The sequence below is a fragment of the Podarcis liolepis genome, assembly GCF_965112155.1.
Source record: "Podarcis liolepis genome assembly, chromosome: 9".
NCBI lineage: Eukaryota > Metazoa > Chordata > Lepidosauria > Squamata > Lacertidae > Podarcis > Podarcis liolepis.
The window spans coordinates 10567226-10579538 of record NC_139564.1 but is presented as its reverse complement, the minus strand read 5'-3'; the positions used below and the strand labels follow the sequence as shown (position 1 = coordinate 10579538).

The window sequence follows — 12313 nt, the reverse complement described above, 5'->3', positions numbered from 1 at the left end:
ATTCGTTTTTCTCTACCATTTTCTTTGCATGCCTTCCAAGAACTGTTGTTCGCTTATGGTGACCTGAGAACTCACCTGAGTCAGCTTTGGTTTCCCCTTTCGACAGAAACCGAGGTCCGGGAGTGACTTGTCAGCTATATTGCGGAAAGTTCATGTTCCCCTATCATAAAATGCATGGTGGAGGCCAAATGAACAGTACGGCAATAAATTAAACCAGTAGATGTAAAACAATATAATAAATGCACTGAAGGGTAGAAGGCAGGGCAATCTGAAAGAAAAGTCAGGCCACTGGGATTTTAAGTGTATGAGGATCATAGCCAGACTTACTAAGAGGTGCTTATTTTTTCACAGCTGTGCAGCACTGAGACAGGTAAACTGCTCATCGAACCAGAGCTCCTTACTAGAATTCAGGGGACACGGGTGGCGCTGTGGTCTAAACCACTGAGCCTCTTGGGTGTGCCGATCAGAAGATCGGCGGTTTGAATCCCCGTGACGGGGTGAGCTCCCGTTGCTCTGTCCCAGCTACTGCCAACCTAGCAGTTCGAAAGCACGCCAGGGCAAGTAGATAAATAGGTACTGCTGCAGCGGGAAGGTAAACGGAATTTCCGTGCGCTGCTCTGGATTCCGTCATGGTGTTCCATTGAGCCAGAAGCGGTTTAGTCCTGCTGGCCACATGACCCGGAAAGCTCTCTCTGGACAAACGCCAGTTCCCTTGGCCTGAAAGTAAGATGACCGCCGCAACCCCATAGTCGCCTTTAACACGACTTAATCGTCCAGGTGTCCTTTACCTTTAACTTTACTAGAATTCTACTCCCTCTGTGAATTTCTCCCTTACGTTTGCCAGATTATATATGCTGGTGAATTTTCATGAAGACTTAATTTTAATGCAAACTGATTGGAATATGACAAACTGAAAGAAACCAAGATTGACAGATTGGACCCTCCCTAGCTTTTACTGGTGATCAATCCAGCATCCACGGTCTACTTATCGCACTACTCAGTGAACATGACGCAAGCATTTTTGTTTATACATGGAGGTTTATCTGTCTAGAAAGAGCCAACTCCCAAACCGGCAAAACACACTTCCGCTTTATTGCTTCTGTCTGAACATCAAATGCGAGGAAGTAACAAATGAATCTCATTGCATCCTGGCCAAAGTATCTTCTGTGAGAATAGAAGTTCAAGCGAGTTAAGGGCTTATTAAACCAACTGTTCTTTTGTGGATCATAGCCAGAATGTACTGAATGTAGGAAAGGTGTTTTGCTGTTATTTGTCAACGTACAGGATACCATATTTTTCGCTCTATAAGACGCACTTTTTCCCCTCCAAAAATTAAGGGGAAATGTGTGTGCGTCTTATGGAATGAATGCAGGCTCCATGGCTTCAGCGAAAGCAACGCGAAGCTTCCGAAGCGCAGCGGGAGCGCTCCTGCCGCTCCCCGGAGGCTTCACGTTGCTTTCGCTGAAGCCAGGAGAGTAAGAGGGATCAGTGCGCACTGACCCCTGTTGCTCTCCTGGCTTCGCTTTGCAGGAGAGGCGCTGCACAGCTTTCCTTCTCTGCACAGCACCCCTTCAGTGAAGCGGGAGGAGAAATGGAAGGGGCTCGTTTCTTGCTTGGCCGCACGCAGCCTCTCCGGGGCAAGGGAAGCCTTCGTCCCCTGCCCGGGAGAGGCTGCACACGGCTATCCCATAAGCCAGGACAGCCGGCGGGATCACTGCGCTGCAATCCTGCTGGCTGTCCTGGCTTCTGGGATCCAAAATATTTTTTTCTTGTTTTCCTCTTCCAAAAACTAGGTGCGTCTTATGGTCTGGTGCGTCTTATAGAGCGAAAAATATGGTAGCTGGCAATAACTTCTCAGGTCATATCCACCCCATGTGTTTATTTTTTTTTTTAATGATATTTATTGAAAACAGATTTTTTTAAAATCACAGAGAAAAAAGAAAAAACAAAATTACAAAAAAGACAATAACAGAGATAAAAAATAAAAAATAAAATCATCCTTTTCAAATTCTCCACTTTCTTTACCTTCTTTCCCTGACCTCCTCCTCCTCCCGTCTCTTGTATCTTGATTGATAATTATCACAGCAAATCCTTTCCATAATTCATAATATTCTGTCAATACATACATACATTACCTTGCTCTGTTTTCAACTTATCTTATATTAAACCTTAAAACTTAAAATTTAAATCTTATTTATTCCAGCTTCTCATAACCACTACCTTTTTACCTAATTCTTTAAGCATTCTTACAAGAGCCTAGTAAATCCATTTCAACATTTTTGCAACTTTCATAAAAACATTTCTGACGATAAAGAAAAAAGAGAATAAAAACAATCCAAACTTCTTCCAGCGTCCCCTCCCCCCGGTCCCGGGATTATCAGTCCTTTTTGTCCCTTTAGTCTGGCCCATTCAACCTGGTGATCTTATATCCGAGGCCATCAAATCTCTTCCATGTCCCTTCCGCAGTTCTTCTTCATATTTTCCTTTCACTCGTGGGAACTCCAGCTTAATAATGCTTTTGACCCTTTTCGATAGATCAGCCCCTTTCTCATAGTCCAGACTAAGCTCCATGTAGTATTTTCATATCCACCCCATGTGTTTAAAGCACAATCGAGCCCCTTTGATTGTCAAGCAGAATCCTGGGACCTGTAGTTTGCCGACACCACAGAGTCACAATTCCCAGCTCTCTGGACAAACAGCAACTCCCAGGATCCTCCAGGACTGTCAGAGTGGTATGATAGTGCTTTTCTTTATAAATCAGTATGGGAAGAGTAATGCTGACCCAGGAAGTGAAGGGGTGTGCAACTGACCAATGAAAGCAAATAAGCAAAAGCTGCTTCTTTTAGGGGAGAGGCCACAAACCAGTTAAGAGGGCTAAAAGAGAATCTGGAAGGTGTCCCAGGCCCTGGAAATGGCTGCGCTGCTCAGGTGATGCTGATGGAATGCAAGCTGATTGTTCTCGCTGAAAGGAGTCAGCAAACCACTTGGGCTTGGCTAACATCGGCACTGAAACTGCATGCATTCTGTTTTGTTTTGTTTTGTTTTTGACCCGATTCTGACTCAGATAAGCCATTCTGTAAGCACAGTGTGCTCGGCAAGGTGAACAGCTCTGCCTCCACCTGCAGAACTCTTGCTATAAAGTGTAGGCGGGGAAAGGGAACTTAGATCTAAAAATAGACCAAATTAAAAGGGGGAAAGGGGGGACTGAGCCCCATGCGTGGCTTCTTTCTCATGGACTGCTAACCGCCGGTGATCAGGTCGTTAGAATCGGGGTGTGGACTGGGTGTGTGTGTGTCTTTTTTTTCTATAAATGGAAGAAACTGAAGATGCATAGAGATAGGAGCAACGGGTGTCACACAATCACAGAACCATAGAATAGTAGAGCTGTGGAAGAGACCCCAATGGCAGGGGAGAAATTAGGCTTTATTTCACCCAGGTCAATGACCCAGTTTGGAACCCCCAGAGTGTGGGGGTGCCATGGCCCCGGGCGCACATTTTTGAGTGGGCACAATCAGGTGACCCCATGACAGGCATGGAGCCCTGGCAGCTGAGACGCAGTAGCAAGCAGGTTGGTCTAGTGGGCAGGTGGATGGAGGCAGAGGGCAAGGAGCCTACTGGAGGTGGGTTTCATTCATATTCCACACGGGCTCCATGTGCACCCCCCTGGGGTACCCCCCCAACCCAGCTGCCCCGTCCATCAGGAGAAACAACACTTGCCACGCCCCGGGCACCGGCAACCCACACTATGCCACTGCCTCCCCATGCATTTAGATATGCACATACACATATAGGCTGGGAACCTCACTGGCACCCCTCTGAAGGCTTCACCTGGGGCAAAAAAAAATAATAATACCAGGCTAGCCCCCCTCCCCATAGCTATAACACTGCCAAGGGTCACCTAGTCCAACCCCATACTATGTGGGCATCTCAGCTAGATCATACATGACAGAAGGCCATCCAACCTCTGCTTAAAAACCTCCACAGAAGGGATGTTGTGAATTAAGTACCAAGGAATTCATTTCAAAGATATGCTTCCTTGGGTGGCTGAGGTTTATAAGGAAATAATAAAGGTTTCAGCCTCAAGAACTCTGAGAACCCTGCCTTTTCTTCTTCAGTATGAATGGTATCGTTGGGAAACACCAGGTGAGGCATAAAACCCATCAAGATTTTCAGTCCACAAAGCTTACTCGTAAGTAAGTGACATACAGAACACAGGCTTCCTTTTGAGAAAAGGTGCATAAGATCAAGCTTCTAAGGCTGCAGTCCTATGAACATCTACCATGGATTCGGTGAGGCTTACGTCTGAGTAAATACGCACAGGATCAGCTGCTGGGTTCTTCTTTTAATGCACCTCCACCCTCCTCCTTGAAGGAGAATTCTTTTTCTCCCCAACAGCCTGGACCTTCTCAATACGTGCAGTATTGTTGAGGGACGCCAGGTAAGGAGGGGTATAGCCAGTACAGCACATGGCATTTCTGCCTGCTGTAGCATCATTAAGTGGCCGGCCTGCCAAGACCCCAAGCAATGTTCAAGTGGTCCATCGAAAAAACAAGTGTTGGAATCACTGCCATTATGTTTAGACTCATTCGCAGCTATCTGGATTGCATTTATGAAACAAGAGGGTGGGTGAGCAACAGCGATCCCTAGGTATTTGATAGCCACATAATTTTAGCAAGTACCACAAGAACTGTGACAGAATTGCAATAGTATGTGTCAGGGAACTGCCATCAGCTCAGGGGCGAGAGGGGGAAAGGCGGATGGATTACAGAGAGCCCCCAAAGATCGTGGGAAGCAGCACTTCCTCAGTGGAGGAAGGAAGCCACACCTCTAGTGGGGAGGAGCTTCAGGGCTCGGAGGAAGCAAGGCGGTGCCAGGACACCTTGCCTGGGCAAAGCGGGGAGGAGAAAGGTCTTCCGTTACCCACGCTCTCCCTGCGCAGTAGGCTTCTGCGCAGAGAGGGGAGGCACAGACTGGGCGTCAAGAAACTACTCTGCTGGGGAAGATTTAAGGACCGCCCACTCTCAGATTCTGCCAGTGAATGAGCAAGACATGGAATAGAGGCACTCTGAATTGTAAAGGTTTTTAGCACCAATAATAAAGCTTTAGAAAGACAAGTGAGGCATCTTGCCTGATTGCTCTCGAGCAACCACCTGATACCCATTACAGTACGCAACAACCCTTTGCACCTCCATCGTGGCTTACGCTTACCTACCTGCGGACAAGCAGTTTCAATTTCTTGCACGAGCCTTTCACTAAGGAGATGGCTTTCTGCCTGGAACTGCTGAGCTCCACCTCGTTGATGTTCACCACTTCATCCCCAGGCTGCAGCTGAGAGTTCAATAAATCTGCTTTCCCTCCTTCTTCAATCTAGATTGCGGGGTGGGGTGGGGGCACAAGGAGAGAAACAGAACAATGGTTTCAACAGGATTGCTTTTTGCCACACACTCCTTCCTCCCACCCTAGAGAAGTTAATGAAATTGTTGTGGACGTTCAAATTTATTTCTACATGCCGCACGAATACAAAGTTGATGTTCTCAGCCCTGCTGAAAGTTGACTCAGTTCTCAGCCCCAAAGCTCTTGCAAGATTTCCAGAAACAATATTTCCACAGCCTCCTTTGGCAGGTTCCCCCTACCCTAGCGCTCAGTTGTTCCTACTGTTAGGAAGCACAAATCTCACAGGGAATTCTATCTGTCACCAGTTCCTAATACAGTATTGTTGGGTTCCAGTTGTGCTTCTTTTGTTTCAGTACTTAAGAAATATCAAGAGATGGCGCAATGTATCTGCCAAGTTGAATTGTTCTATCCAGTTTAACAATTTTCTTTCTTTCTTTCTTTCTTTCTTTCTTTCTTTCTTTCTTTCTTTCTTTCTCAGAACCGTTTGTTTGCAAGGAAACAGCCTGAACCTTGAAACCAAAAGTCAACAAGACACAGAAATCAGAATGTGCCAGGACTCCTCAGCTTGGTGCTTCTGGCCTGAAGTGGAACAAAACTTCCTGAAACATATGTGATGTGGCCTGACAGACTGTGGCCGGTATTTTAGAACCAAGCTGTACGATCACAAGAGTCATGTGGTACGACTTTTTGTTGGGCTGTGCCAACTCAAACTGCAGGTGGGGGAAACTGCAAGGAGAAATCTGCAGGCAGATTAAGTGACATTGCGTCAAGCAGGCATTATCCCCCGTCTTCCATTGCATTTTGACATCACTTTACTTATTGCAAAAAGTCCAATTTGGGGAAAGTGGGTTTATTGAGTAAGGCTTCCCAATCAACTATACTTACGCATTCTGAATTTGCTGGTATGTGACTGAATTGCACAAGAAAATTGTAATGGTCCAAAAGCACTCTTTGATAATACTTACTTTATTTTATTAAATTTGTAAACTACCCTTCACCTGAAGATCTTAGGGTGGTTCACAGCATAAAAAGGCAAAATAAAAACACAAAATATATATTAGAAACAAGAGCAAGAACAAAACAAAATAATAACCCCCCCCCAAAAAAAAATTTAAACACACATATGTAAAAGGGTAAAGGATGTCTGTCAGTCAAAGGCCTGGTTGAAGAGAAACATTCTCACCTGGTGCCTAATGGTGTATAATTAAGGCACCAGGCGAACCTCCCTGGGGACAGCACTCCACAAATGGGGAGCCACAACAGGAAAGACCCATTTTCGTGTTGCCATCCTCTGGACCTCTTGCAGAGGAAGCACACAAAGAAGGACCTCAGACGATGATCACACGGTCTAGGTTGGTTCATATGTTTATGAGGCAAACAGTGTGTTAAGTTGTGGGCGAACATATCAGACGACACAGCAATTCTTCAAACAGCTCTTCTTTATTCTGAGGCCAGAACTGAACTGAGCTGAAGGGCTCAGTCAGCCTGCTTATATAGAGCTCCAATACCTTGTTACTGTAACAACTTTCAAAAACTATCCAATCACTGAACGTCACTTTTGATCCTTCATTTGCATACAAACTATCCAATCACTGAACGTCACTTTCGATCCTTCATTTGCATAACTATCTACAGTATCCCCCTGCTGGCCCAGGGTGAGAACTTCAGTACATAACACAGTGAGCTTGAGAAGTTCCACACATTACATAAGAAAGCTGTGCATCAATATATTGCTTCAGTTTGGCTCCTATGCGTATACTGTATAAACCAGTTTTCTTTATCCACCCAGATAAAAATACAGTGGTACCTCGGGTTAAGTACTTAATTCGTTCCAGAGGTCCGTTCTTAACCTGAAACTGTTCTTAACCTGAAGCACCACTTTAGCTAATGGGGCCTCCTGCTGCTGCCACGCTGCAGGAGCACGATTTCTGTTCTCATCCTGAAGCAAAGTTCTTAACCTGAGGTACTATTTCTGGGTTAGCGGAGTCTGTAACCTGAAGCGTATGTAACCCGAAGCGTATGTAACCACTGTATATAGTAAAGTTGACGCTAGCCTGTCAAGCTGGTTGATCTACTCCTGTGCTTTTTATTATTAACAATCAATCAATCAATCAATCAATCGGCTTTTTAGTGATGTCTCAAGGCAAATAACAAACAAAATCAGCTAAAAAGAGTTTTGAAAATAGTAAAGGTTTCTGGTATTTGGGGGACTTTAAGGAGACACTCACCTGCTGATTGCAGTGACCTATAGGATATATAAGGGATATGTTGTGTTAAAGATCACCAAGGGCTAGGGCTGAAGCTGAGCTGAAGTGATTTCACTCAAAATTAGATCACCCTGTGGGTTTTCGACAGCATCTTTGAGCTTCCAGTGCACTGCAGTTTAAACAGGGCCATATTCTGAAAATAAACCTGGAAGAAGTATTTACATTTAGGGTGTGGTGTCAACCCAAAGACAACAGCAGTGCTCAGATTCAGCAAGTGACGTCATAATATACACAACTCTAACTTCGGCCAACGTCACCATGATTGCAAAGGCAAACAAAAGCCCAGCGGGAGACACCACCTATTTCACCAAGCACCTGTTTCAACAGATAGACTGGGAAACAGTGAAACCAGGAAACATGAAACGCAGCACGCCAACACGAGACCTTGCCAGGAAAGAAAAGAAAAGAGTCAGGATTGGTCGTTTGATCTCAGGGTAGCAAGACTGGGGATACTGTCCAAGTGGCCAAGAGAAGGAAGTCTATTCTAGCCTTTGGGATCTAGGTGAACATTAGCTTAAAAACCCGTGAATCCAACAGGCTCCTAAATAACCAGGGCAATCCAGGGCAGCATCTAGAACTGATCACTGGATGTGAGAGATGCAAATTTAAATTCCTACTCTGTGTCAGATGGCGGGTGTTGGGTACAGGTCTGCAATAACTCACAAGGTGTCCATGAAGTTAACTCTTTATTCAAAGAAACAAAACATCTCAGGGCTGGTGAGCAGAGCAATTCAACTTCATGGTGAGTTCTGGCACCTATTTTTCTTGGAAAAAAGCACTGGTGGGAATGAGTTCCGTACTTTAACTATAAGAGCATTCATTGTTTTAAACAAGAACTACAGAGTTGACTGAGCAAGTGCAGAGAAGGCAAGCTGAAGGAAATAGCTCAGTGGATATATTTTGAAGCCCACACTGCAAAGGAGGTGGTGATATTGGTGCACTGGAAGGAGGCCTCAGAACATCTGGAGTACCACTAGATGCTAAAACAAAAGTCTGAACCAAAAGTTTCCACTTATCCCCAATGTGGATACGGTAATATCTGTTAACAGTTGTCTGCATTGTGTTTTCTGCAGATACACTGTGGTAAGGTAAGGAGACAGTGACATAAAATGATTTAGCTATTATATATTGTTGTTTAGTCGTCTAGTCGTGTCTGACTCTTCATGATCCCCTGGACCAGAGCACGCCAGGCACTCCTGTCTTCCACCGCCTCCCGCAGTTTGGTCAGGCTCATGTTTGTAGCTTCGAGAACACTGTCCAACCACCTCGTCCTCTGTCGTCCCCTTCTCCTTGTGCCCTCCATCTTTCCCAACATCAGGGTCTTTTCCAGAGAGTCTTCTCTTCTCAGGAGGTGGCCAAAGTCTTGGAGCCTCAGCTTCAGGATCTTTCCTTCCAGTGAGCACTCAGGACTGATTTCCTTCAGAATTGATAGGTTTGATCTTCTTGCAGTCCATGGGACTCTCAAGAGTCTCCTCCAGCACCATAATTCAAAACCATCAATTCTTTGGCGATCAGCCTTCTTTATGGTCCAGCTCTCACTTCCATTCATCCCTACTGGGAAAACCATAGCTTTTACTATACGGACCTTTGTTGGCAAGGTGATGTCTCTGCTTTTTAGGATGCTGTCTAGGTTTGTCATTGCGCTATTATATATACAAATGTGCAAATGAGATATTATCTATTTGGATTTTTTTGCTAAGTATTATATAGCAGTCATAGGAAGCTACTTCATAAGGATTTGGACCATTTGTCCACCTAATTCAGTACTGTCTACTTTGACTAGCAGCAGATCTCCAGGATTTCAGAGAAGGGACCCTCTAGGTGCCAGGGTTTGGACCGAGGGACCTTCTACATGCCAGGCCGATGCTGTGTATTATGAGGAACAGCCTCATAAATGCAACGAGATGGGAAAGGCAACCTGTAATTTCTGCATACCTTGAAATTTTGAAAGGAAATCTGATCTGGAAGGAAGGAGTACTGAGGGCCACAGCAACTGCCCTGCTCTTCTCCAAGATAATTGTGGCAAAACAGCCAGCACAAATGAACTGCTGGTGCTGATAATACACTATTCTGCAGGATAAAAAAATAAAATAAAACTAAGATAATGAGAGAGCGACTTGTGTGGTTGCATGAACAAGTTGCAGATTTATATCTGAGTTTCTCTCACAGTGATCATGAAGACTAGAAACCTGCTAGAAAACAAAATTTGCTGCCGGCATCAAAGGTGTAAACGGGGTTGTGCTTCCTTATCTGACTCCTTGTGGCGACTCTGAATTCTTAATCCAATAGCAGAAAGAAGGCTTAGCCCTTAAGTTGATTTTCCACCTGCATGAGCAGAGTCATTGCTGGCTCCAAGAGAGATTTCTATTTAGGAAGCAAAGAGAAGCTCCTTCTCTTCATCTCCTTACTAAACAAAGATTGAGCTATAAATATGAAAACAAGGAAAGCACCAAATGTTGAAGCAGCATTTCTTGCTCAATGACCAGGTAAGGTAATATATGTATTAACTCTGCTAAGACAATCAAACTGCCGCAGCAGCATGACACAAATTCTATATTTAGTAACTGATATGAAATTAAATATATTTGAATATATTTTGCTCCTGCTAGTCACAAGGAGCAAATAGCTAGTCACAAGGAGCAAATAGCTAGTCACAAGGAGCAAATAGCTCTATAGGGCATCAGATTTCCCCACCAGAAATCTGGCCTGGCATCTGCATTCCGTATCAACACCAATTTTTGCCTGGCCTTTGAAAAGACACAGTCAAGGTGTTTGGACACAGTGGAAGACAATGCAATTCTAGGAAGAGGCGGATTTGGAGAAGCGTGACAGGCTCAGTCGCCCTGGGTGCAGAGTCTGGGGGTGCCACAAGGGGGCTCTGCAACTATGAGCTAGACTGGAAGGTGGGGAGGACCAAATTTGGGTGTTGCACAGGGCGCTGCTAAAATGTGAAACCTCAAGGTCTGCCATTGCGTCAGGCTTGGAGAATGTCAAGGAGGGCTGACTGAGTTCAGGCCCTGTAACCTTGGGCAAAGAGACTCTTTAAGGTGGCAGTGCCACAGCTGCATTCTCTTGCATTGTCTCCAAACACCTCGGATGGCTCACGGGGTCCCTTGGTGAGGCTGCATTTTAAATTGCATTTTAACCCGTATTTTAAATTGGTCCCCCCCCACCCCCCTGTTATGTTTTTATTGTAATTTTACTGGTGTTAGCTACCCTGAGCCCGGCTCCAGCCGGGGAAGGTGGGGTATAAATAATATTTATTTATTTATTTATTTATTTATTTATTTATTTATTTATTTATTTATTTATTACCTTGCAATGCAGATTTGAAAAAAAGAAGGCAACAGATGGGATAGTTGGGACTTTGCTTGCTGCAACAGTCCCCCCCCCCCCGAGTTGTCCTGAATGTTTTTCACGCCCAGCTAACCATCTGCCCTGGATCCATCAAAACCCTACAGCCATCAGGATTAGCCAACACGTCCCCTGTGAATTTGCCTAACAGCCATCACCACATCTAATGACTGCAAGTGTTATGTATTCAGTGGTCTGTGTTTGCCTGCGCTTGAGTTTGGACTCTGAGCCCCTGTGTTCCGATTCGATGCATGATATCCAATCACAGAACATTTCAGGATTTGGGCCTCTGCCATTGGCCCTTGAACTCTGAGTTATGATTCCCAGCTTGGAAGTTTAGACAGACAATCACGATGGGAGTGGGAGTGGCCCAGGCCTTCAGAAATGTATATAAGCAGTTGCTTTGTCCAGTTCTGTTAGTTCAATAAAGGTTCTTGATGTTATCACTGTGTCATGCCTCGTGGGAGCCCACCTACACTTCAGCAAGTTGCCTTAATTAATCCCACCCAAGATAAGCACATCAGGGTTGGGCAGCCAACCAGCCTGGGACTCTGAACTTCTGTCAGCACTGGCATTGAGGGACAGCTTTCTCCACCATGCCTGAGAGCAGCAAGCTAGCTTAGGGGGCACCAAGCAGTTGACTGACACATACAGCTCTGCCCTCCAGCAGAGAGGGGCAGCTGGTGGCCTTGCCACTAGGGCTCCCTGGCCCCTCCCCAAGAGCCACTGCCTGAGCCACCCTGCCTAATGGAAGGTTCAGCTCTATTGCTGAAACTTCTTTGAGAGCCAGTGTGGTGTAGTCGTTAAGAGCGGCAGACTCGTAATCTGGTGAACCGGGTTCACGTCTCCTCTCCTCCATATGCAGCTGCTAGGTAACCTTGGGCTAGTCACACTTCTCTGAAGTCTCTCAGCCCCACTCACCTCACAGAGTGTTTGTTGTGGGGCAGGAAGGGAAAGGAGAATGTTAGCCGCTTTGAGACTCCTTAGGGTAGTGATAAAGCGGGATATCAAATCCAAACTCCTCCTCCTCCTTCTTTGCCCTCTGCCAGCCTTCTTCATCTACTCTTTAATTTGAATTCAGCCTGATCTTTTATTTCCCTTCTCTTCCCTCCCCCTCCCCTTTTACAAAGATCACCCGCTCTGAGACCCCACAGCAAATTCTCCCCTGGTCTCCTCGCTGGCCCAAGTAGGACCAATTCAGCCAGCTAGCCCTGGGGATTATCTAATGCTTATTTCCCCTAAATTGATTTTTTTTTTTTAATTTTTATTCATGTTTTTATACTGTATTTTATGCTGCT

The 12313-nt window shown here is 45.3% G+C and overlaps 1 protein-coding gene across 1 annotated transcript in view; it reads right to left on the bottom strand.

The window, feature by feature from the left end:
• Positions 1-12313, bottom strand: part of SHROOM3 (shroom family member 3) — a 223756-nt gene that overhangs the window by 168163 nt on the left and 43280 nt on the right. The window contains exon 2 of the mRNA XM_083520419.1: positions 5213-5367. Coding sequence (XP_083376545.1) covers positions 5213-5367 — 155 coding nt within the window. The remainder of the gene's footprint in view (positions 1-5212; positions 5368-12313) is intronic.